This window comes from Myotis nattereri (assembly GCF_964212035.1).
Source record: "Myotis nattereri genome assembly, chromosome: 19".
Lineage (NCBI taxonomy): Eukaryota > Metazoa > Chordata > Mammalia > Chiroptera > Vespertilionidae > Myotis > Myotis nattereri.
In genome coordinates, this window is record NC_138095.1 from 12,604,328 (window position 1) to 12,630,877 (window position 26,550).

The following is a 26,550-nucleotide window of genomic DNA, read 5'->3' on the forward strand; positions in this document are numbered from 1 at the left end:
CAACAGCCACCTGGGGATCGGAGGTGGAGCAGGGTGAGGCCGGCATGCCAGCTTTGGCCACCCCCCCACACAGGCCCCGCTCCCTGCTCTCCATTCTTATTTTTATGCAGCCACTTGGAAGAAATGGAACACAACCTGTTGCCTTTTATTTAAAAAGTGTTGCTAGCCCTTCCTGGGGCTCCTATACAAAAACAAAACACAACCCAAAATGAAGCCTCTTCCTGATCAGGGATGGGGGGTGGGGACTAGGGCTCAGCAAATGGAAACCGTGCTGGGGGAGGGTGACCTGGAAGGCCTCCCGCCTGCCCGTGCCCCTCAGGATGGCCCTGGGCTGTCCCCTCGCCTCCCTCTTTGCCAGAAGATGGAGAGGCAGGTTGGTCTTCTGAACGCTGTGTGGGAGCCGAGTGCTGACAGGCTGGTTACCAGGCGGGGGCAGTGTTGGCGAGACGCCTCATCCGCCTGCAGGGGCGGAAAGGGTGGTTGACCTGGGTGGGGCCAGCTCCCAGCCTTGGCCCCTGGCCCCCCCTTCCCCCCAGGGGTCTCTAGGGCAGCTGGGGAGTGGAATTCCCAGGCCCTCCCCTCCCGTGGCCTTGACCATGTGCTGCTTGGGCCCTGAAACTGTCCTCTCACCTGCCTGCTCAGGCCCTGCCCACCTCCTCAGGGGTCCTGAAACCTGGGTCTGGGCTGTGGTCAGACCCAATCTCAGGGCTTGCTTTTGCTCCGTGCAGGGTTTGAAACCTGTACCCTAGGGGCACACAGGCGCCCTCCCAGAAAGAAACTGGGCACAGGGGGGAGTGATGGTTCTGTACCTGCCTGGAAGATGGTGCCTGTGGGCAGAGCCAGCTGCAGGGGTTCTGGGGGGCAGGGGACAGTACCTTGTGTTCCTGTCCTGGTCACGGATCTTCTTTTCCATCTCAGCATCTGTCAGGGTCTCCAGCAGTGGGCACCACTGGTCAGCATCCCCTGTGTTCCGGATAGCAATCTCCACCGTGGGCAGGGGGTTCTCACTGGGATGGGGAGGGGAGAGAAAAGTGCTAGTTCACAGAACAGCAGCTGGAAAGGCCCCCAAAACAACTGTCTACCTCTTGCCCACCAACAGATGAACGCTGGGGCCCAGGCACGGTGGTAAGGCTGGGCCTTTCCTGCCTCCCCACCCCCGCCCCTGCCCCGGGCCCATTCCCATGCTCACTCCTGAGAGGGGCACCTCAAGGCAGAGACGCCAGGAGCCTCCCCCCATGACCACAGCGTGCTGCCCCCGTGACCCTGGACTTCTCTTCAAAGCAGCAGGCTCTCGGCTGCCGCCTTAGTGTCTCTGGGCCTGTGAGACTGAGGAGGGGCGTTCGCTGTGGAGGAGGCTCCCTTAGAGAACAGTGAGGCCCCAGCTGCTATCACTGGGCTGGGGGGAGGGAGGGCTGTTGGCACTGCTCAGTGTCCAGGGCAGGACCCACCAATCGGGAGGACAGATGGAGGGTGAAAGGAGAGAAAAAGCAGGGGCTACCCCAGAGTCTGGACACCCCTCACTGAGGGCCGGCTGGGCCGGCCTGCTCCTGAATGTCCCACACACTTGCCTCTCAGCCCGCTTCACGGGTGAAATCAGCTCCAGAGAGGCTGGGCTATCTGCTGAAGGTAGAGAGCGAGGCCCCAAACCCACGTCCCCGTCCACTTTACCCTGGGGTCCCTCACCCAAGGGCCACCTGTGCATCTGTTCCCAAGTGGACACAGCAGCGGGGGGGGCGGGAGTTCAGCCTAGGCCAGTGATGGCGAACCTTTTGAGCTCGGCATGTCAGCATTTTGAAAAACCCTAACTTAACATATAGAAATTTTTTGATATTTGCAACCACAGTAAAACAAAGATTTATATTTTTGAAATTTATTTTATATATTTAAATGCCATTTAACAAAGAAAAATCAAAAATTGAGTTCGCGTGTCAGAGGTGACATAGGTGTCATAGGTTCGCCATCACTGGCCTAGGCAAAGGCTATGAAGGCACGGAGTGGGGGGAGGCGGGGAGGGGTAGGAGCACCAGGGGAGGGAGGAGGTGGGGACAGGAGCCTGAAGAGGCATGGAGGCCACAACTGCCAGGAGGGGCTGTGTCTCCTACGTTCAGGGCAGACAAGCTTCAGAGCGTGGCCCAACTGCAATCCTCTCCCGCCCCTTCCCCTGTCACCACTCGGGCCTCCCCAGGCCCTTGTCTCTCCTCCAGCCGAGCGGCTGCACCTTTCCCCTGAGGCTCAGCCCCAGCGACGGCCTGCCCTGCTCTGCCCCAGCCTGCCAGGAGCCTGCTCATCAAAGCCTGGAGCCCTGCAGAGCACCACCAGCTCCGGGAGGAACAGGGGCAGGCAAGGCCCAGGGAGGTGCCTGCGGGTGGGGATGGGGTAAAACACGATAGGCCCGAGAGGGCAGCCTTGGTTTTGACACTTCATCTGGAAAGTAGGAAAGACATCGGAGGGATTTTCAGAGGATTACGCTTATTAAAGCAGCCAGCATACATCCCCTGAGGGAGCTTCCTAGGGGCCAGGGGCCTTCTTACACAGCTCCCCAGGCCTGTGCCCAAGGTCATGTGAGTGGTTGGCTAGAGAGGAGCGTCCACCAGGCCTGACTGCAGAGCCCCCGGCCTCACGGTGGGGCCGCAAGGGTCTGTCTCGACCTCCCTGTGCTGCTCTCCTGCCTGGGGTCTCCGACACCAGGCGCACACATGACACAGCGCAGGGTGCCGGCTGAGGCTGGCACCACAGCCCAGAGCTGGCCCTGGCTCCCTGCAGAAGTGGGGCTCACCTCTTGAATCAGGCCCAGAAGCCTGTGCTCCTGCTGGTGACTCTGAGGCCAGTGACAGCAGCGCCAGCCCCCACGCCTTGGTACCCTGGGGCCAATCTCCTAATCACTCCTGACAGCCGTGCTCCAGCCTGAGCTGGTGGTTGGACAACCCAGGAACCACCAACCACAGACCCAAACATCATTCCTCACCTCGAGGGCTACCGACTGCCTTTCTCAGGAGGTCAGCCATGAAAGGCGCCAAGCTCACACGAGGGGAAGAAAACATGCTTTCCTCTTAATTTAAACAAGAGCTGGTGCGTAGGTCCTGGAGTCCCTGTGTTTACCCCCTGGGCTCTGGGAAGATTCCACGCCAGTGGTTGTTCTAAAATAAGAACCGATCAAAACAAGAAAGGGCCTGGAGCCAGCAGGCCTGACTCGGTTTGGGGGAGGACGCACAGACACAGACCCAGCCTGCCTCCCACCCCCCAAGGGAATTGTGACTCATAGGTTTCAAGGCCCCTAACACCCCACAGTGTCCAGGTGGGGACCCAGAGCCCAGGCGGGAAGGCCGTGTGTGAGGCCACAGAGGGACCAGGACTGATGATCATACAGGATCTTGAGGTTAATTTTCAGTGTGATTGCACTTTTATGACCTCACGTGACACAACAGACCAGCTGAGGAGCAATGCTGTGCCCACTGAGTAAATGAGACAGCGGGAAAGACCTGCCCGCAGCCACTCAACTGGGAGGGGGCGGAGGACACAGACCTCGATGTCACCCTCCTGTTCAAGACCAGCTGACTGTTGACAAGGGTGCCACGCCACTCAGAGAGGAAAACGCAGTCTCCCAAAAAATGGTGCTGAGACCACAAGACCTTGGGTTAAGCAATGGTTCTTACACGTGACACTAAAAGCACAAAAGGGAAAATAGATAACAAAATGTGCAACTTGTGTACTTCAGAGCACAATAATACAAGTGAAAAGAAAAGCTACAAAACGGGAGAAAATATTTGTAAATAATGTATCTGATAAGGGACTTGTATCTAGGCTCCACCCAGCTCCCTCTCGATGAAGCCCTGTCCCTTTCCTGTTACTCACGGTCTGTTCGTCCCCATTCCGCTGGCTTCCAAACATGTACGACAACCTAGTTTAGCTGTGTCCTCTAGGAGCTCAGGGGCCCCACCCACCTGCCACACACCCGTGTTCCCCACGCCCCCCACTCCACGTTCCCCCGCATCGGCCAGCCCACCCCACTTGCTGAAGGGAAGCAGCCTGCTCTCTGCCCTGGTGCCCGACTGTGGGCATCTTGCCCCTGCTCCACCGGACAGGACTCAGTGCCATCCCTGAGAAGGGCACCACAGCCAGGCACTGGCAGGAGGACAGACTCCTGGCTCGTTGCAGTTCTGTCCCGAGCGATGAAGCCTGTGACAAGCCAGCCCTGACCAAGGCAACCCCTCCTGTCTCTGACAGCTCTCTGCACACTAACCAACACTAACCAATAGGCTGGGCCCAAGATGAAGCGCTCACAGGCCTGGACAGCTGGGAAAACACAACCAGGCCATAGCCCCCTGCCTGGCTGGCCCAGGCTGCTGCAGGGGAAATGTGCTCCCCCTGCCCCCCATGGGGTGGCCCTGCCTTCCATCCTGAGGATGTGAAATCTGCACACTAAGCACTAGAGACCGAGGTGGGACAGAGGTCTGTGACGCTCCCTGTCCACAAAACCGGAATTCATTAACTGGCTGCTGAGATACGGGAGGGATCTGTCTAAGTCCTGACCTGCCACCACCACGGGCTCCCGAGGGGCACCTGCTCTGAGCTACTTGGCCCACTGCTGACGTCCTGAGGCTCAAGGGCTTTGGGTGGACAGCTCGGTTCACCTGGAGGTCAGAGCAGGATGGTGCAACATGTGTCAACACCCTCAGGGTCCTGTTGCCGAGAGCATGACACCCCCACGCCTGCACCTGCCAGTCAGAACGTGTGTTCTGACTCAATCAGCATGTGGGGAATGAGGTACTCGGTGTTGATGTCAATCCTAAGACCTGCAAAATGTCACTCCCTCCCAGGACCTCAGGGTCGGCGCTGGGAAGCAAGGCCGTGCCAAACTGGTCTTAGACCCAGTGGCCTTGGTTCCAGTGAAGAGTAAAGAGACACGCACTGACACACCTCGAGCAGGCCTCCCACAGGAAACGGGAGATGTGGGCAGACACCACCTCCCCTCTCCTCTCAGGGCCAGGACCACCTGGTTGGCAGGGCTGCTGGAGGGTTACGGGAGGTGACGGATGTGCCGTGTCAGCCTGGATACTGGGAGCACAGACCCCCACGGGGCTGAGTCTCCAGGCCTGGAACCTCAGTCCTGTGGTGTGTGATCATTCCTTCTCTCTTGCTCAGATTTACAGGAAGCCCTAAGAAAGCTGTCTCTTGGGAATTCTGGGAGAACCAGCTGAGACACAAACATACTCACGAGCCCCATTAATTGTTATGTCTTTGCCAAAAGACCTGCATACTTGCTCCTCATGCAGCATGTGAAGCTCAGTCTCTAAGTAATGACCACCACATGTGGCTGATGACAGCTTCATGAGCAGAATAAATCCTAACATCCTGTTTTGATGCAGGGATACTCAGACCCCCACCCACACACCATCCAAATGGGGAAGAGGAGCTCCAGGGACAGGGTTGGTTGACGGCACAGTCCTGAGGCCGGCAAGCATCACTACTCAGTTAACGCTCCCAAGTCCTACCTCCTGCCAGGCCTCTGATTCTCACTGTGAGGCCAAAACCAACAGGAAGGCCATGTCTGTCCACCCCCAACCCTAGCACAGAGGACACTGGACTGGAATGTTCTCTTTACACTTCCACCTTCGCAGGCAGCCTGAATCTGGCTCTTGCTCTTCCATGGCACCAGTACGGGGTCCGGCCGGCGCGGGTGCTCACCAACTGGCCTGACTGCACGGTGGCGAGAGGCAACAGTGAAAGCAGCAGCTGGATGATTCCCTGGCTGTGAGCCAGGAGGGCCGTATGGAGGAGCCCGTGTTTGAGACAGGACGCAAGTCCATCAGATGAAGAATTCTGGGTGCAACCCTGACAGGCAGTGTGGGCAAGAGTGCAGAGAGGAGGACGGAGGGGTATGAGGGCCACAGAGGGGCTGCTGGCCCAGAGTGCAGCCCAGGGCAGTGCAGGGGGGTGGAGGACAAAGAGGGCAGATACCCCATCTCCTTAGACCCACCCCCTCCATGATGGGCGGGCGGGGGGGGGGGGGGGCCGGCTTCTGGGATATAAGAGGTGGCAGAAGGAGCGAGGCTGCCCAAGGCCAAACCATACTGCGAAGCTCCAGAAAATCCCAGAGACATCACCATGCACAAGGAGAAGTCTTTTCCCAAAAACAGGTTTGCAGAGGAGACAGAGAGACTCATCGCGATCCTACCTGAAGGCGTAGGTCTTCTGATGCCAACTCAGCTGTCCTCGAATGCTGTAGGCGATGGTGGTGACAAACTCCCCGCCTAGTCCCAGTTCCGAGCACAGCTTCAGGGCGAACTTCTCGGGCGAGTTCTCCTTCTCGGACATGTCCCACTCAAACTGGTCCACCAGGGAGATGTTCCCCACATGGATGTTCAGCTGGGGCCAGAACCAAAGCACCCAAGTTAGAACAGGCAGAACCCGCCCCACAGAGGCACTGTGAGAAGGGGGACAGCTCGCTCTGAGCCAAGTGTGTCTGACTCCAGAGCAGACAAGCCCTCACACCACCAAGCCAGGCCGGAAACCCAACCTGGGGACAGGCTCCCAGTAGCCCACCAGGTGATGGCATCCCAGGCGCAGGGATTCTAGTGGGCTGGAGCACCTGAAGAGGTCCCACAGCTGACAACTGTCCAGCCACCAAGAAAGCCTCCAGTCAGGGGAGCAGGTGGCAGCTCCAGCGGAGTTTGAACTGCCTGACAACTTTCTGTATGGCTGCCTACAAGCCCCATCAGGACAACAACATGGCACTCAATTCTGAGAAATATACCAGGGAAGCCAGCTGGTCAGAGGCATGAGGAGCCTGTGTGGGGCTGACTTGGCCGCTTGGAGCATGTGGTTGGCTGTGGCTCACTCCATAAGGCCATGTCCTCGCTGAAGTTATAGGACAGAGATGCAGCACAGGGCAGGGTCCTCAGGGCCATGCTCCAGAGGTAACAGGCTACACAGGAACCTGGGGGAGGCTCCTGCTACTACCCAACAATCCCCCATTTCTCTCCCATGACATCCCCCTTTTCCCAACTGTGCCCCTTTTCTGGTAGTTGGCCACAGTGTGAAACTGAAACAGGCGAAGAACAACAAATTCTCTCCAAAGTAATTAACTAGCAAGGAGACTGAATCAGTGATCAAAACCCTGACAAAGAAAAGCCCTGGCCCTAATGGCTTCACTGGTGAATTCTACCAAAAACTTAAATAAGAACTACCATCAAGCCTTCTCAAATTCTGCCCAAAAAAAGAGCAGGCAACACTTTATAATTCATTGCCCTAATGCCAAAGCCAGACATTGCAAGAAAGGAAAACTATAGAGCAATATTCCTTATGAACACGGATACAATAATCCTCAACAAAATCCTAGCCAATTGAATTCAGCAGCATATTAGAAGGATTATACACCACCACCACATGGGATTTATTCCTGCAGTACAAAGATGCTTCAATACGAAGACCGATCAATGAGAATATACCACATTAACAGATGAAGAATAAAACCACATGATCATCTCAATGGATACAGAAAAAACATTTGGCAAAATTCAACACCCTTTTAGGATAAAAACACTTAAGAACAAGAAATAGAAGGAAACCACTTTTTTATTGTTGTTAATCCTCACCAGAGGTATTTTTTTCAGAGAGAGTAGAGGAGAGGGGTAGTGACAGAAAGAGAAGAACATCTATTTGAGAGAGACACATTAATTGGTTGCCTCCCGCACACGCCCCAACCGGGGCCAGAGGTCGAGCCTTCAACCAAAGCACGTGCCCTTGACCAGAATCCAACTTAGGACCCTTCAATCCTTGGGCTGATACTCTAATCACTAAGCAAACCACCTAGGGGAGAAGGAAACGACTTTAACATAATAAAATCCATACGTGAAAAATCCACAGTGAATACGTATTCAACAGTGAAAGACTAAAAGCTTTTCCTCTAAGACCAGGAACTAGACAAGATGACTGCTCTTACAATTTCTAGACAGAGCAAGGAGGCAAGAAAAAGAAAAAAAGGCACCCAATGCCCTAGCCCAGTGGTCGGCAAACTCATTAGTCAACAGAGCCAGCTATCAACAGTACAACGACTGAAATTTCTTTTGAGAGCCACATTTTTAAACTGAAACTGTATAGGTAGGTACATTGTTATTAAGCTACCTATATAGTTTCAGTACTGTTGAGATTTGGCGCCTCCCCCCGCGCTGCATCTCCCGTCGCCCGACCGACCGACACCCCCCACTTCTTCTAACGCCACTTTTTTTTTTTTTAAATATATTTTATTGATTTTTTACAGAGAGGAAGGGAGAGAGATAGAGAGTTAGAAACATCGATGAGAGAGAAACATCGATCAGCTGCCTCCTGCACATCTCTCACTGGAGATATGCCCGCAACCCAGGTACATGCCCCTGACCGGAATCGAACCTGGGACCTTTCAGTCCCCAGGCCGACGCTCTATCCACTGAGCCAAACCGGTCTCGGCCTAACGCCACTTCTTCAAAATAGACTCGCCCAGGCCGAAAACCGACTGCGCATGGGCCACGAAGTTTCAATCGCACTGTATGTGAGCGCCCGCACGTGGTATTTTGTGGAAGAGCCACACTCAAGGGGCCAAAGAGCCGCATGTGGCTCGCGAGCCGCAGTTTGCCAACCACTGCCCTAGCCGGTTTGGCTCAATGGATAGTGTCGGTCTGCGAACTGAGGGGTCCCAGGTTAGATTCCGGTCAAGGGCACATGCCGGGGTTGTGGGCTCGATCCCCAGTGGGGGCTGTGCAGGAGGCAGCCGATCAATGATTCTCTCTCATCATGGATGTTTCTATATCTCTCTCCCTCTTCCTTCCTCTCTGAAATCAATAAAAATATATTTTTTAAAGAAAGCACCCAAACTGTAAAGGAAGGAGTTATCTCTGTTCACATGATATGAGCTCATATGTACAAAACCTTAGATTACATAAAAGAAGTTAGAGCTAATGAATAAATTCAGCAAAGTAGCCCTAGCCGGTTTGGCTCAGTGGATAGAGCGTCGGCCAGCGGACTGAAGGGTCCCAGGTTCGATTCCAGTCAAGGGCATGACCTTGGTTGCGGGCACATCCCCAGTAGGGGGTGTGCAGGAGGCAGCTGATTGATGTTTCTCTCTCATCAATGTTTCTAACTCTCTATCCCTCTCTCCCCCCATCTCTGTGGAAAAATCAATAAAATATATTTTTTTAAAAATTCAGCAAAGTAGCAGAATATAGTCAAAACACAAAAATCAGCTACATTTCTACACTAACAATGAACAATCTGAAAAGAAAATTAAGAAAACAAATCCATTTAAAATAGCATTAAAAAGAACAAAATAGTTAGGAATTAACTTAACAAAGGAGATAAAAGACTTGTACAATGAAAACTACAAAACAATGCTGAAAGCAATTAAAGAAGTCATAAATAAAAGACATCCCAACAATTTATTTTTGTAGAAGTAGGAAAAAATCCATCCTAGAATTCATATGAAATCTAAGCCCTGAACAGCCACAAAACAATCTTGAAAAACAACAACAAAGGCTCCACTTGCTGATTGTAAAGCTACAGTAATCAAAACAGTGTGATGCTGACACAGAGACTTGTAACCAAAGGAACAGAGAACCCAAAAATACACCCTTGCATATATGGTCCAATGATTTTCAACAAGAGCACCAAGACCACTGAGTGGGAGAAAAAACAGTCTTCAACAACCCATGCTGGAAAAGCAGGATATCCACATGCAAAAGAATGAAGCTGGGTCCTAACCTTACACCAAGCACGTCAAACTCAAAGGCTGGCACGGGCCAAATAAACAAGGTTTAAGTTTCTGTGGGCCGCAAAAAAAACACAAAAGCTTCAATTTTCATAGAAACATAGGTTTATATCAATAGAGACACACTGAACACAAAGGGCTGAAATAAATGAGTCATTGTTAATATAAAGTAATAGAACACTTTAATAAAAATTAATATTTTTTCTTAAACATTAACTTACCAGACACCGAATAACTGCACAAATTAATAAGCGTAATACAAATAAACCTATTTTTCTTGTTCTCCGAAAGTGAAATATTTCCGGTTACGCACACCAAACAAGTCAGTACAAGAATAATGACATGGCAATCGGCTGCTAAAATATTCGCTGCTAGTATTAGTGGAGAGAAATGGTGCGCCTGCACGTAAGGTGCGTAAGGGAAATGAATGCAACACAATTATAGTAATCAGCCATTAGCAAACATTGTAGTTTGTTATTAATAACTAGAGGCCCAGTGCATGAAATCCGTGCACTGGTAGCGTCCCTAGTGGCTGCTGGCTGGGTATTCCCTCTCTTCCCCTGGCTGGCCCTGCCCCCTGGTCGAACTCTTGGACGAACCCAGGTCGAGGGGACAATTTGCATACTATACTTTTATTATATAGGATTATGTATAACAGGATATTGTAAAAATTAAGTTATGAAATTTTTATTAAAATGTTTCTTATAACTGATATATTGCCTGGGCCACAAAAATATTCATTGTGGGCCACATGCAGCCCACGGGCTGTGAGTTTGACATGCTTGCCTTACACCATATATAAAAGTTAACCCAAAATTGATGAAAGACATAAATATAAGAGCTAAAACTATAAAACTCTTAGAAAAAATAGATTAAATAGGCAACAAATGAGAAAAATAGAAAAACTGGACTTCACCAAAAAAATAAAAAGGTAACTCACAGAATGTGAGTAAATACTTGCAAATCACGTATATGATAAGGGATTGATATGGAGAAGATACAGAGGAACTTGTAAAACGCAACAAAAGAGCAAACCTGATTAAAGGTTGGGCAAAGGTCTTGAATAGACATTTCTCTAAAGAAGATATACAAATGGCCAATAAGCACATGAAAAAATATTCAGCATCACTAACCAACAGGGTAATGCAGATCAAAACCACAATGAGATACCACTTCACACTAAGCAAGCTCTGTAGCAGGCAGGCCTGGCCCCAAATCCCAAGTCTACCACTTCTCAACTGGGCAGTTTGGGGCAGATGGCCTCACCTTTCCATGGGCCCACTTCTTTTTTTTTTTTAAATATATTTTTATTGATTTCAGAGAGGAAGGGAGAGGGAGAGATAGAAACATCAATGATGAGAGAGAATCATTGATCAGCTGCCTCCTGCATGCTCCCCACTAGGGATCAAGCCTGCAACCCAGGCATGTGCCCTTGACTGGAATTGAACCTAGGACCCTTCAGTCCGCAGGTCGATGCTCTATCCACTGAGCCAAACCGGCCAGGGCTATGTGCCCACTTCACCTGTAACACAGCAGATAAGGCAGCATCTACCCCAAGACTGTGGCGGGTTATTGAGACAGAAAGGGGTGTGCTCGACCCAACCAGCCTCTGGGAAGGGTATGGCAGTGTGCGCATCTGTGGGCTTCCCCGCTCTGCCCATCAGCTGGCTTCATCTCCTTTGAATACGCCTGGAATGTGTACCTGACTCAGAGAAGGCAGGCCCACCCTTCTTGGGGTAGGAAGCAGAGCCACATGCTCTCAAGGACAGCTTTCCAGGAGCACCGTCCACAGGCTTCACTGACGGCTCCATGTACCTTCAGTGTCCCATGCCCCCCACACATGGGGTAAGGCGGGCTCTGGCACATGGAGAGGAGCTGCCTACCTTGATGATTACACGCTGGTCTGACTGGTCCTCCAGGATGCTGTCCGTGGGATAGGACTCAATCTGCTGTCTGATGGCAGAGGCGATAGCTGGCACGAACGTCAGTGGGTTCAAATCTAGATCATCACAGAGGATTTCTGAAAACATCTCAGGAGTCATCAGCTTCTCTATAATCAGGTAAGAGGGAAGAGGTTGTCAACAAATTGCAAGGCCTAATCTCAGCATTCTCAGCCCTGACCTCCCCTACTCCTTCCTCCTCTGCCAAACCTCGGATGCAGATAAGGATGAAGATGAGGACGGGTGGCCCTCCCTGACATGCCAGGGAAAGGAAGCAAAGGATGAACTCTCCCTTCTGCCCATCGTTCCACCTCCTCCTTCATATCCCCGGAGTGGTCAAGGCCCTAAGTGTCCCCCCATACCAGGTTCTCCCCGCTCCCAGGCACCCTACACCGCTACACACTCAATTAGTTCTAACCAATGAGATGTTTGGGGAGAGGGGAAGCAAAGGCGCTTCAGAGCCAATGTGTCATGTCCACACTCTCCTCTCCTCTTGACCTGGGCAAACAGGGCAGCCCCATGTGAAGACTCACAGAGAAGAGAGCGGTCTACACACCAGAAGAGGCCTCAGAGGAAACCTATGCTGCCAACACCTTGATCTTAAACTTCTAGCTTCCAGATCTGGGAGAAAATGCATTTCTGTTGTGTAAGCCCATGTGTGGGATGTTATGGCAGCCCTAGCAAACGAACACAGCTTCCTTCTGCATAAGGCACTCTGAGGCCAGGTCCCACTGGAGGATGGAGCAGATGCTCGTCCATCTACCTCTTCCTCACCAGTGGGGATATCTCTCAGAGATAGTTTTCAGCTGCTTATGGCTTTTTACAGACCTTCCCTCAGTTTCTAACTCTATGGGTAGCATATGCACTCAACAAGCTGACAAGCACGGTGGTGTGTGGGTCCTGGAAACGTAACTGTACCAGGCATGAGCTCACAGGGACCATCTGTGACTGGTCAGGCTATAGCAAGGTGCTATGCAATCAAATGTTTTTCTGCCCATTCTGCCCTATTCTCATAACCCAAACCTTAATGATCACCAACACTCTGGGATAAGTCACAGACAAAAAAAGCCAAGAATGAATTCCCACATGAGCAAATAGCATGATTCCATTATCAAGAACCAGCTCTGCTTAACAGATTCTCAACCCCACTATTTCCTCACTAGCCCAGAAGAAGAGCTAGAGACCAAGTGTCCTAACAGCATCAGGACAAACCTGTAACACTGAGCCAACCTATGTTCAATAACTCAAAAAGCAAGCAAATGTAGTTTATTTTGAAGATTGCAGCAGGCAGCTAAAGTGCTCAGGCTAAGTAATCTATGAGTACATTGTCCATAGCATTAAAAAAACTAACCTTTTGCCCGACCAGTGTGGCTCAGTGGTTGAGCATCAATCTATGAACCAGGAGGTCACAGTTCGATTCCTGGTCAGGGCATACGCTTGGGTTGCAGGCTCAATCCCCAGTAGGGACCGTGCAGGAGGCAGCTGATCGATGATTCTCTCTCATCATTGATGTTTCTATCTCTCTCTCCCTCTCCCTTCTTCTCTGAAATCAATAAAATAAAATAACTGTGGCAGAAGCAGGATTTGAACCCAAAGTCCACACTCTCTAAAAGCCACAATGCTTTGATTGTTGGGGTGAGAACCCACAACCCGCCCAAAGGGCATCAGGCATGAAAGGGGAGTGTTTGTACAGTGGCTTTTCTGGGCTCACGGAGCCCCATCTACCATTCATGTTCCAGGTAAAGGCATCCCTTAGCTTCTGCCCATCAATCTCCATGTCCAGCCGGATGGGGACCAGCACCTCAGGCTGGGACGCATTCTCGTGGATCACTGCTGGGTCATGGTCATCAAAGCTGGAAGCAAACGGCAGAAAAGTCACCAGGGGTGCTCTGAGCCCCCCCCAGGGCTCCCTCTCTGCACCATGGATCACTGCAAACCTGGCCAAGGGGGAAGCCCACTTCTTAGGGGACTTGTCAACTAAGGGCTGAGTCAGCAGAGACCAGGGCAGCAGGGGTCCCGAGCCACAGGGGCTGAGCTCCCCACTTCATGAACACACGGGAAAGAGAGGGAGAGCTGCTGGCCTGGGCAGTGGACATGACCTGGGCATGCTCTGAAAGAAGGAAGATTAAAGCCCCAAAGCAGGCAGGACTTCCACAGAAAGCTGTGGGAAAGGCAAGGTATTTCCAAAGGAGGAAATACCTGAGCAAAGGCCAAGGAACAAGGAGAAGCAGGGAGTTGCTGGGGTAGCAGCAGCCAGAACACTGAAGGTGGGGTAGAGGTTAGATGGGGGAGCAGCTTGGGAGGCACTGGGAGACTACGGGGTCAAGGTGCCAACAGTTCTCCATCTCGGCTGCGGACTCTCTACCTCAGGGAGTTCCAGGAGGACTGAGCAAGGGCTTTAGGAAGACAAAGAGGGAAGAGATGTGGGCATGCTGGAGGACTGGGAAGCCCAAGGGCATCTGCGGAACAGAGGGCTGAGACCTGCTCTCAGGGCTTGGGGCAGGACCACAAGCAAACAAGAAAAGCACACCATATGCCAGACACAAATGCTCGGGCTTGAAAAATAACTCCCAAAAGGTAGCTATGTCCTAATCCTTGGAACCTTGACCATGTGCTTTGCAAAGTGATTAAGTTAAGGCTCTTGAGAGGAGATTAATTATCCTAGTGGGCCTAAATGATATCAGGAGAGATTTCACACACACACACAGGCGGCCATGTGACCACGGAAGCAGAGACTGGTGCTGTGGCTATAAGCCAAGGAATGCCAGCAGCCACCAGAAGCTGGAAGAGCCAGAAACAGGTTCTCTCCCAGAGGCCCCAGAATTGCAACCCAGCCAACACCTTGATTCTGGCTGGAGCAAGCTGGAGACCCGCACCCTGCAAGCTGAGGGAAAACAGTTTCATGGAGAAGGCAGCATGGCAGTTTGGGGAACACGAAGCAAGCGTGTTTTTCAGGGGAGGAGATTAAAATGCATCCGGGCACTGAGGTGGGCTCAGTGGAAAGGGTGAGTGCGCTCACCAGAGAGGGAAGGTTCTCTTCTTGTCCCGGCCCATGCGGTTCCGGTTGATGGTGGTGGAACACGGCACAGCATCTAGATGGTGGGAGCTGTTGGGCAGGGTGGGCACCCACTGACTGTTCCTCTTTGCCTTCTGTTCTCTAGAAAGACACGGGAAATCTTCCACTCAGTCTATGAGCCCAAGACCACCACCAGGTAGCAAGTCAGCGGATGCCCTCTGCACCCCTGCTGGGCTCCAGGCCCCAGTGGGAGCTTCTGTGCACCCCAGACTCTGCAGGTGTCTATTCCCTAGTCTCCCACCAGCAACTGCTGGGAGGTAACCAAGCTAGAAGAAGGGTGCGAAGGAGCCCCAACATGTCAGAGCAGCCCCCGCCCAGGGCACGAGCCGTAATTAGCATGCTGTGCTGGACGTGGCTCCATGGAAGCACTGTGAGGAGGAGGCTTCCCAGAGGAATGGAGCCTTAAACACTGAGTCGGGGTTCACTGAGGTGGGGATGACTGGAGAGGAGAAAGCATTTCAGGAGCAGACAGCAGCAGCTTGCGGGCCTGACGGGGGCTGGAAACATGGGACACAGACAGGGTCCCAACGACAGGGGCCGACGTGTTCTGTGAGAGTCTATACTCAGCAGATGGCTGGGAGTCCCCAGGGGTTTGCAGCAGGAAGAGACATGATCAGACTATTATTTCAACATGCAGGCCAGCCTGCGATGGCGTAGGCAAACCTGCAGGCCTCTGGGCTTCCAGACCAGTAGACACTCAAAACAACTTCAGGAGCCCATGTCTTACAGAAGGCTGAGTGCTCTGAGTCCCTTGCTCATCCTCAGGGCAGCCTTCCCCAATGAGATGACGAGCAAGGTGAGGGCAGTGACTGTGTGTAATTCACCTATATGAGCACCTACTCCAATCTTCTTCAACAATGGCTACCACTCAGAGGATATGGATTTCCTGCTGCTTTGCCAGTGCCCTCTCAGGAGCGCCAGAGACACAGCTGGCAGCCCTTCCCCTCCTCATGGGTCGTGGAGGGCAGAGGTGGTGGCCATGACCTGCCTGGGCCCAGGCCCTTTAACTCTTTTATCTTCTAAAACTGGGGCCACTCACACTCAGATGCTGAGGTCCAGGAACATCCCTGATTGAGGGCAGGGTCAGAGAGGGATTCACAGCACCTTGGCCGGAGCTCCACCGTCCCCCATACCCAGGTCTTGCTTAGACCTCATGATCAGCCTTCACCTTATATGAGAGGCCTGGGGAAATGGGAAACACGGAACTGAACTGGGCAGGGCTCAGAGCTGGGGCAACAAGGCCAGGATCCGACCACAGCCCATCTGGGCCCACTGGCCACCCAGACCCGCCCAGAGCACAAACATTTAAGCAATAGATTCCTGAATCCCACCCAGGTCAAACAATCCCCATCTCTGGGGCGGGCCTGGAAATATGAATTCTTAACAACTTCCATGCAATGCTGGTGCCACTGGGCCTGTACTTGGGAGCCTTGGGTCTAGCACACCACCTCTTTTCTGAGCCTCCATGAGCCAAATCCTACCCTAACTCAGTAGCAATCTCACTCATTTCCAGTCTGGGCTGCTCTGCCAAGTTATGTCACAGACACAGTGAGCATGAATCCACAGCCACGCACAGAATCTGAGGCTACGAGTCATGTAATTCAAGCTTCTTCCTCTGCCAGGAGGTCTGCCTGAGAGGGGGCAGCCAGCCTCTGCCTGACCTGCCCAGTGAGGGAGGGGGGAGGTGCCAGTCCTCCCGTGGGGCTGACTAGACAGTGAGAAGGCGCTTCCTGAGCATAAAGCCTGACAAAGCGCAAAGCAGCCTCCTTCAAACCTTTACCTCCTCCCCCCTCCCCCCCAATTCTTCCTCCCTCAGCTGTTCCTCAAATGACATGATCATTAAGAAAGTGTTTATCGCCCCATAAAAGTTTCCCAGCTGATGTGTGCAGACTTGAAAGTCCCATCCATGTGCACTTAATTTCCTTCTGCCACTTCCCTGGGAAAGTCTAGCCATCCTTATGTTTTACCACATCCCAGGGGGTGGGAGGGGGGCGGGGGGGAGGGCGAGAAATCTGTAGAGCACACATGTATAACGCTGGCCAGGTTGGATGTGTGCCACCATTTCCCAGGGGCAGTGGGGAGGCAGGATTATATAAACAATCCAATAGGAAAGTTGAGAGCAAATTGGAAAAGAAAACCATATCACGTGAAACAATAACGCTCTCTAGCCCTGCCAGTGTGGCTCAGTGGTTGAGCATCGACCTATGAACCAGGAGGTCAGGGTTAGATTCTGGGTCAGGGTACATGCCTGGGTTGCGGGCTTGATCCCCAGTGTGGGGCGTGCAGGAGGCAGCCAATCAATAATTCTCATCATTGATGTTTCTCTCTCTCTCCCTCTCCCTTCCTCTCTAAAATCAATACAAATATATTTAAAAAACAAATAAAACAATAACACTCTCCAACCCCCTTAGTGCTTCTGGGATTTGGTGCATATGAATGCACATTTGCTTGAGAACTGAAAGCACAGGGCAGGCATCGCGGGGCTCAGGCATGTGAACCCCGTCTTTGGTGCTGCAGTCTGCCGGGAGCCGGTCCATCCTTGCTGTTATAAGGGACCTGGCATATATGGCATACTGTTCTTAATATGTTTGCTCACCTTCTTGGCACTATGTGTTTTAACCAAGGTCACCTCTCTGAGAAAGGTTGTTTCCCCAGGTAGGGATTTTCCCCTGAAGTTAGGGAGGGAATAAAACCTCTTAACTAAGTGCCAGGTGGGTAATTAATCACTTTAACTACGAACAATCATGCTTAAGCTACATAATCTTTACTCCCTGGAATGGAGATAAGAAACGCCCTAACCTTTGGAATAGAGATTGATAGGATTGGAATCAACTGGTATAAATACAGATGTAACAAGACAACAGGACACAGAACCTAGACACAGAACCTACACAGAACCTAGAGACAGAAGAACTTCGCTGGAGAGAACATGGCAAAAGATCCTGGACAGAAACTGGCCACAGAACCTAGAGACAGAACCTAGTGAGAGAACCTGGCTGAAGAACCTAGAGACAGAACCTGGCTACAGAACCTGGATAGAACATGGCAAGAGAACCTGACTAGAACCTGGTGACTGAACCTGGCTGGAGAACCTAGCAAGAGAACATGGACACAGAACCTGGCTGGAGATCCTAACCAGAACTTCGCTGGAGATCCAGACCAGAACTTGGCTGGAGATCCTGGCTAGAGATCCTGGCTAGGCTGCTGATCAACTGAACGCTGTCTCGGTGTCATTCCTTCTTCGCCGACTCCGTCCACACCTTTGGGGACCCCTGGACCTGCTGGGGCTGGACCCCAGCAGCAGTCTAGTTAATTACGGTATAGTTACATCCTACTTCATTCTAGTGAGCCCCTTCACTCACTCAGCCTCTCCCTAAGGCTGGACACTCTCATGGCTCCATATTTCCCATTATTGCTTCCAAGGGGATCTCTGTATATATAATGGTTTTTGTTGGTAGTGGTATTCTTTTAAATTATTGCTCTGGGACAAATTCCCAGGGGTGAAATTAACAGGTCAGAGACAAAAAAAAAAAAAAAAAGTTTGATGTCACAATGATTTACAAAAAGATCATGCTCAGCCCTATCTGGTTTGGCTCAGTGGATAGAGCATTGGCCTGTGGACTGAAGAGTCCCGGGTTCAATTCCAGTCAAGGGCACATGCCTGGGCTGCAGGCTAGATCCCCAGTAAGGGGGAGGGGGGGTGCAGGAGGCAGCTGATCGATGATTCTCTCTCATCATTGATGTTTCTATCTCTCTGTCCCTCTCCCTTCCTCCCATAAATCAATAAAAAAATATTATTTTTTAAAAAGATCATGCCCACATAGAAGCTGTCACAGCATCCGTGAGTGCACCTCTGTCACTCCTTCCCCAATTATTTATGTTGCTACTTTTTAAAATATTTCTTTATTGCCCTAGCTAGTTTGGCTCAGAGGATAGAGCGTCAGCCTGCAGACTGAGGGGTCCCGGGTTTGATTCCAGTCAAGGGCCCGTACCTTGGTTGCGGGCTCAATCCCTAGCCCTGATCGGGGCAAGTGGGGAAGCAACCAATGAATGTGTCTGTCTCACATCAATGTTTCTCTCTGTCTTCCCCCTCCCTTCCACTCTCTTTAAAAATCAATGGAAAACTAGCCTCGGTGAGGCTTAACAAAAAAAGACAACAAACACCACCAACAAAAAGATTTTTAAATTTAGAGAGAGGAAGGGAGGGAAACATCAGTGCGAGAGCACATCGACTGACCGTCTCCCACACGCCCCTCCCAAGGCATTGAGCCCAAAACCCAGGCTTGTGTCCTGACCAGAAATCGAACCAGCAACCTCCTGGTGCACGGGACAACACCCAACCTACTGAGCCACACCGGCAGGGTGCGATTTTATTTTTTTACTTTGAATTTTTAAAATTACACATAAGGACAAACATCGTTACCTGTGTTTGTTTATTCTTCATACTTCCAGTGTGGACCACCCTTTACCTATTTATCCATTGGGGTATTCAAGTTTCTTTATAAATCTAAATGAATAGACTGCTTCTACAACATAACTTTCCGATTACTTTCCTGTTTAAATGTTACTATAAACACTCTTTTAAAGGTTCTAAATTTATACATTCAAGTCTATTGTTTGTTTGTTTTGTGACTTTGTCTGGGTCACTAATTTTTCAGAGAGACGAGTCCCACTTTTAAAGCATTCTTAGTCACTCTCCAAAATACAAGGCTTGGCTTGGGTTTTTAGAAATTCCAGAGACAAAGAAGAAACTTAAAAACTGGCCAGGATGATTTGTAAGCACAGTGGGTAAAGTGTTTAAAAGTATTTCGGTACCTGGGTGGCGTGGCTCAGTGGCTGAGCATCGACCTATGAACCAGGAGGTCACAGTTTGATTCCTGGTCAGGGCACATGCCCGGGTTGCAGGCTCGATCCCCAGTGTGGGACGTGCAGGAGGCAGCCCATTAATGATTCTCTCTCATCATTGATGTTTCTGTCTCTCTTTCTCCCTCTCCCTTCCTCTCTAAAATCAATAAAAATATATTTAAAAAGAAAGAAAGAAAGAAGAAAGAAAGAAGAAAGAAAGAATTTTGGTTTGACTTAACGCCAACCAGTTCTGGTATGTTTCAGAGAAAAATACCCGCAGGTGTTGCACGAGCACGAGCAGGTGTTGCAGGAGAACGCCTGGCCAGGGGTTTGTTACCTGAGGTAGGTGGGGGGCTCCGTGCTGATGGACACGGCCTTGTACTTCTCGTCATTGCCGTCCAGAATCTCTTCTACCTCTGAGGCTTTTAACAGAGTCACGCTGGTGGCCAGGGTTGTGTATCCATGATCTGTAACCAGAGACACAGCTGTGGTCACCCTGCTGGGGGGGCAGCAACCAGCAGTAGCCAGTAGATGCAGCACATCAAGATCCTCACATGCAGGAGGTGAGAAAAGCAGGTGTCAACCTTACTACGGCCGAATGCGGGCCTCTTCCAAAAGGGCAGTCTGGACTGAGCGCCTCACTTAGAGGTCCTAGTGGATAAGCACTCTGAGGATTTCTTTGGACATACGGGTCCCAGGAGCACTTGCTCCGGGCACAGAGGAAGTGCACAGGGCAGCGGCGGCAGGTGCAGCGCAGCACAGCCAGCAGGGGCTGTCAGGAGAGAAGAAGGCTCCAGAGTATAACACCAGTGGGAAGAGGTCTGACACCACTGCAGTCACAACACGAAGCAAAGTGGAGAGATGGGATGAAAGATGAAAAAGACTTTTCTTTTAAAACAAGAGCCCAGAAAGTTGGAGAGAGCTGCTTCACACCCAACAGGAACTCCTGGCTCTGGGCCGGTCAGTACTGTCTGGGAAGCGGGACAGATTCTAGGCACCTGGGCTCAGAGCTCTTCTGGGAAACTGGGGTCAAGAGCTGCTACCTGCCTGCGGGCCCAGCCCGGCTTCTCCTGGAGACACGAAGCAGTTATGGGGGAGTGTTTCCAAAGCACAAGGCGGAAGAGTCGCCGAGACTTCCTCTGAGATTTGCGGAGGGGAAAGCAAGCTGGGACTCACTGCGTTAGTGACTGGTGCTCCACCCGGGGCGGAGGGAGGACAAAAAGGAGGCTTTTTAAAGTGAGTGGAAATGTTATAGCAGCAGATTAAAAAAGCTCCGGCTCCTGCATTAAAAGAACCACTACTTTGTCCACAGTGGACAAGACCACAGCAGCACCTACAGACACAGCCAAACAGGACAGACTGCAAAGCGTGCTCTTGCTCTCTCTCTCACACACACACACACATGCACACGCACGCGCACACGCACATGCACACGCACACGCAGCTCTCTACAAGGGGCCATTGCCAAGTGGGAAGCACTTTCCCCACCTGCTGAACATTGTGCTGAACAAATGGACCATGAGACTTTCCTGGTAGAGCTGAAGAGCATCCTTTCGCCCTGCACAGAGCTGCCATGGCTGAAGCATGCTAGTGCCTCCACCGTCACTAGAGTCGGGCTGCTCACCTAGCCACCCCAGGCACACCTCAGGCACAACGAGCAGGGACATGCACATGAGCTCCAGCACACTGGCTGCCAGAATGAAATGCTATGGGATGGACGTGCTCTAAAAAGCGAAGCGGTGAGAGCCCAGAGGGGAGTGGGAGCTGGGGCCGCCACCCGCCGCTCGGCTGCATGAGGATGACTATGGCGGTACGCCACGGCAGATGGCAGAGCATCACAGCATTCCTAAAACGTTTTGAGACCAACATGTCTTCACAGCACCCGCTACTGTTCCGCCCGACCCCCCTAATACACCCTCTGGTCCCGTTAAAAATACCTGGTAAAGGACCGCCACCGGCTCCCTGGAGCCACTTTCTTGCCTGAGCTGCACGTGTACCCTGCCCCTAGGATGCTCCTTGCCACGCTAAGGTCAGGGCTGCAGTGAAGACACTCTGGAGTGAAAACGTTTTATCTTCATGACATAAGCGAGTGGTTTTGAAACAGGTTTACAAACCCTCGTGAAGACGCACCCTTAGTGTTAGGTTTTGTTTTTTTACCATGTGACGATGCAACTATTTTCTTCCTCTCTTCCACAGTGGCTAGTCGCCTCCAGAGTGAGGGATATCTCTTGTACAGAGAACCTCGGAACATACGGAGGTAGTTTCCCACCTATGAGTAAAGCAAGAAGGCTCATTATGAGGGTCACGTCTCCACACAGAGGGGAGGATCCTGGTGCAGAGGCTCCGCTGGGTCAGGTGATGGACAAACAGGCCTGAGTTGGCCATCAGGCACCAGGCTTTCGGCAGCAATAAAAACACATCCTGCTGACAACAAGGGTTCAACAGCAGTGCACATCTGGCCCACATCTGGCCCCCTCCAGGCGGGGACCGTAACATCTGCATCCTGACGACAGGACCGAAGCTCGTGAGGCAGGCCCCCAGTGCTCACCAAGAAGCCCCCAGAGCTCGCGGAGAAGCTTGCAATGATTTTGATTTTGGACTCAGGCGCTCTGGCACTTTCCAGAAATGTAAGGCCTCTTTGACTTTCTTTTATCTTTAAAACCAGACTTTGATATTTTTATGATGTAATAAACAGCAAAAAGGTCTCTTAATTTTAGACAGATGCAGGATAATTTCCCCCATGACCCCTGTTGCTTTGTTTAGAAACAAAACTCAAACCAGGGATACCAAAGGAATTTTCCGAAGAGTTTAAAAAGCACTTATCGGCAATCACCAGAGTGCTATATAAATCATTACTTTCCCAAACAATAGCTTCAGATGGCTTGTACCAAATACTCAAAGTATGACTTCCTTGACAAAGGAAAAAATCTAGACCTGAAGTTTTTGTAAAGAAACCTCAACGTGTCACTGACTTTTCCAAAATGATCACTTGAATCACAGGGCAAGAGATGGCCAGTGGAGTGAGTGCCAGGTGCTGGCTCCACCTGACTAGGAGTCACATTCCCTTTCTGGGACAACTTACTTATCTGTCAAATGCTCAGCAACTCTGTACCCCACAAAGGACCTATTATTTTCCCATTTACCTACCCATCACAGTACATTTATTAAATAAAAATGTTTCTCCATTTTTCATGAATCAAAGATTTCTATGATTGACAACCAGAGCTGAGCAGCGTGAGAGTCGGTAACCACAGGTCAGTCGAGTGCCACACAGTAGGCACAGACCCCTGCACATGATCTGGCTTGAGTGTCTTACCATCCCAGAGTAAACGTAGTTGCCATTAGGTTTTGAAAAGACATTGATGGTAACAGCCCCCACCACCAGCAGGCCCTGCAGAGTTCCAGGACTCCGAGGCTCGCCCTAAGGCCGCTTCAGAACAGAGGGCAGGGCCTGCCTTTCTGGGTTTTTCCTGAACCAATTTTTGTCTGCTCTGGACCTGGTTTCCCAAATGTAACATGAAAACATAGACTTGGGAATTTCCTAGAGGCCTCTCAGGTCTGTGACTCTAACTTGGTGGGTACAGCTGCCGGCAGAGGGCAGAACAGTGGCACCTTCTCACTACAACTGCAGATGCTGCTCCCAGGCCCCTTCACAAATGAGGCGTGGCCAGCCCACCTCTCTGAATATGGTGCCTGTTTCCCAAGGGAAAGGGGTCTGGGGGCCATCCACCCAATGCCGTTGCAGGAGCTACAGAATTTCAAAGAACAGCATTCTGATCTTGAACCTTCCCCAGACCTCCAAAGGTCCAACGATTGTGCAGCCAGGCCCCAGAAAGCCAACTGCCTCTCCCTTCTTCCTTCTGGGTGTCTACTGACTCGGTCTCAGGACAATGTTCTCACGCAACAGGGCTGAAAGAGAAGACCGCCGTTAACTTTCTAGAAACTAAAATGTATTACAGAAAAGATCTCAGAGGTCATCTACTCCAGTGATGGCGAACCTATGACACGCGTGTCAGAGGTGACACGCGAACTCATTTTTTTGGTTGATTTTTCTTTGTTAAATGGCATTTAAATATATAAAATAAGTATCAAAAATATAAGTCTTTGTTTTACTATGGTTGCAAATATCAAAAAATTTCTATATGTGACACGGCACCAGAGTTAAGTTAGGGTTTTTCAAAATGCTGACACGCCGAGCTCAAAAGGTTTGCCATCTGCCGAAACCGGTTTGGCTCAGTGGATAGGGCGTCGGCCTGCGGACTGAAAGGTCCCAGGTTCGATTCCAGTCAAGGGCATGTAGCTGGGTTGCGGGCACATCTCCAATGGGAGATGTACAGGAGGCAGCTGATCGATGTTTCTCTCTCATCGATGTTTCTAACTCTCTATCTCTCTCCCTTCCTCTCTGTGAAAAATCAATAAAATATATTAAAAAAAAAAAGGTTTGCCATCACTGATCTAGTCTAAGCATCTAATTATACACAAGAAGAGTGACACAGAGGCAGAGCAGAGCTGGGACCTGCTGTTCCTCCCACCTGGCTGCAAACTTCTTCTCAATCTGCTCCACCCAATAAATGAAAGCTTGCTTTTCAAAAGTACCACCCAACTGACTGCTTTTCCTGCCCAGGAGATCGGGTAAAGGTTTCTTTAAACAACCTGCCCATTATCACATACGGAAACTCTTCAACTGCCTTTTGTATCCTGCACTTACTGGCTCAATTTCCCCAGCACAGCTATCTTTGAAGAGCAGCATTTATGTGAGAATGTGAAAAATTTATTGCATCCTGCCCTTTTTGTCTTATAAAAATTGGTGGAAAATGATAACACTATGTTCTGATGCTGACAACATTGGTGTCATAATTCAATACAACTTAGATAAGCCAGGAACCACAGGGGGTCCTGAGAGCCTCAGTGTGGCCATCATGAGGCTTATTTCATGTTCAAGTGTAAAGAAAAGCAACAGAAATTGTAAAGACAGGAATGAAATGTTGGCATCGGACACTAACATCTGCTGCAAGAGGGAGTAACCCTTGGCATTTTGTAACTGTGTTAGCTCTCCAAGGTTGGCACTTACCTTGTTACACGAGAGAGAGACTCTACTGCTTGGATATGCACATCTGAATTGCATAGCCATGTTTTTTTCTTTTTCAAAAGGAATATACACTATTGGGGGGCTTCCTTTAGACCAAAAAAGGCTAGTTTGAGGTACTCTGGAAAAACAATGAACTTAGTACAAACTACCCCTGAAGGACCAGTGGTAGGGTTTTCCTAAAGTCAGTGGTCCAGCTGATTCAACAAAGTGCTGCCACTTCTAATAACGGTGAAAGAGCTTTAGGATTGCCCTGGCCGAGTGGCTCAGTTGACTGGAGCGAAGTCCAGTACACCAAAAGGTTGGGGGTTCGATTCCGGGTCAGGGCACATATCTAGGTTTCAGATTCAATCCCTGGTCCAGAACATACAGGAGGCAACCGATCCATTTTTCACATCGATGTTTCTCTCTCTTTCTCTCTCCCTTCCTCTCTCTCTAAGATCAACAGAAACATATTCTTGGGTGAGGATTTAAAAAAAAAAAATCTTTAGGATCTTTCCCCTGTAATAATAATTCAATCAGTTCAAGATATGCAAAGCGACGATTGCTTCTGAATTGCTGAAAGACCTAGCTCAGGGGCTGGGGCCTTATCCACCCAAAGGAAATAGGATGTACTCATCCACCCCAAAGCAAGCATCCGCCTCCCAACCTATTTCCTCCCTGGTAACTGGTAAACAAAGGTCCAAGCACCTCCCTCCCACCTCAAAGGCTACGGGCACAGCGGATGAGCCCTCACGGGGCCTCCCCTCTACAACCTGCCATTTCGGGATCCCAGATACACCAATGGGGGAGGGGTGCACGTGAGATTTCCAACATCTCCCTCCAAGCGTCGCACGGGCTAACCAAGACACCCGGTTTCTTTCCGTTTGCCCGGTGTTGCACCAGCTTAGCGCGAAACCAGGGATTCCTGGGCCGCCCTGGCCCTGGCAGCAAGGTGTGTACCCAACTACCAGGGAAAGGGTAGGTAAGCACACCCGGACTCTCAGGGGCACCGGGGGCGGGGCCTCGTCGACCCCGCCCTCCAGGCCCCGCCCACCGCGCGTGCTCGCGCGCGCGCCCGCCGCGATGAATGGAGACGCGCGTTCCCAGCGCGCAGACCCGCCCTGAGGCTCCCGCGGGCGACGGCCTGGAAGGAGGGCGGGCCGCACGGTACCTCAGAGCCGATCATGTAGAACTCGCCGTCGTCCTCTAGCTGGAACTTGACGGGCTTTTGCCCGAAGGTCTTGCTCAGCGCCATCATCATCATTGCGGCGGTGGAGGCGGGCGGCAAAGGCCGGGATGCGCGGGATCGGGAGGGCTGAGGCGTGTCCGGGGCGCGCCCAGTGGCGGGAAGTCGAAGCCGGGAGGCGAAGGGCGGGCCGGGCGCTCGCGCCGCCGTTGCCGCCGCCGGGATCCTCAGCTACCTCAGCAGACGACGACCAGGCCGCCCTCGGTGCGCATGCGCCGGCGTTGACGCTGACGCGCGCGCTGCCGCCGCCCAAACAAAAGGCCCGGGCGCGTGCCCGCGAGTCTCTTAAAGGAACCCAGACCCAAAAGCTTCTCTTCCGGGCTGCTTCCCAAATGGAGATAACCGAGGGAAATTCTCACCGATGGAAATAGCAACAGAGGCCCTGACTCAGGCGGTGGCCTTCCCAGTCTCACAGCTGGGACTAGCACTCTACCCAGTGGAGGAGAAAGGAAGTGAAGCCTGGAGGCTGGGAGGAGGCCCGAGGTGCCTGTGCCTCAGTTTCCCCACCCAGGAAGCACATAAGAGGGCGCCTAGTAACAGTTCCGGCCCCACAGCCGTTCCTGCCGCGGGAATGGGCAGGATGACAACACTGAGTGGTGCTGGCATGAGCCAAGGCTCCCTGGCTTGGCAGGATTC

General features: G+C 51.4%; 1 protein-coding gene across 2 annotated transcripts; it reads right to left on the reverse strand.

Annotated features, from left to right (window-relative positions):
• Positions 1-124: 124 nt before the first annotated feature.
• Positions 125-26,152, reverse strand: SMARCB1 (SWI/SNF related BAF chromatin remodeling complex subunit B1). 2 transcript variants are annotated; one of them, XM_081113978.1, is made up of 9 exons: positions 25,840-26,152; positions 21,731-21,869; positions 19,938-20,067; positions 14,699-14,836; positions 13,405-13,532; positions 11,623-11,789; positions 6,176-6,366; positions 876-1,007; positions 125-459 (listed from the first exon to the last, which is right to left on the reverse strand). In XM_081113978.1, the coding sequence occupies exons 1-9, from the start codon at positions 25,930-25,932 to the stop codon at positions 420-422; spliced, it is 1,158 nt and encodes a 385-aa protein (XP_080970104.1). In that variant the 5' UTR covers positions 25,933-26,152; the 3' UTR covers positions 125-419. The 2 variants fall into 2 exon arrangements, with proteins under 2 accessions (XP_080970104.1, XP_080970105.1); XM_081113979.1 differs by having other exon boundaries at positions 21,758-21,869; positions 25,840-26,122.
• Positions 26,153-26,550: the final 398 nt, after the last annotated feature.

Bases quoted from the DNA above. Each gene is read 5' to 3' on its own strand.
- SMARCB1 (XM_081113978.1), bottom strand. From the start codon at position 25,932: ATGATGATGATGGCGCTGAGCAAGACCTTCGGGCAAAAGCCCGTCAAG. The intron at 20,068-21,730 runs GTGCGTCTTCAC...CTCTGGTTACAG, and splicing joins AACAAAACCTAACACTAAGG to ATCATGGATACACAACCCTG. The intron at 13,533-14,698 runs GTGAGCGCACTC...GTTTGCTTCCAG, and splicing joins AAGAGAACCTTCCCTCTCTG to CTTTGATGACCATGACCCAG.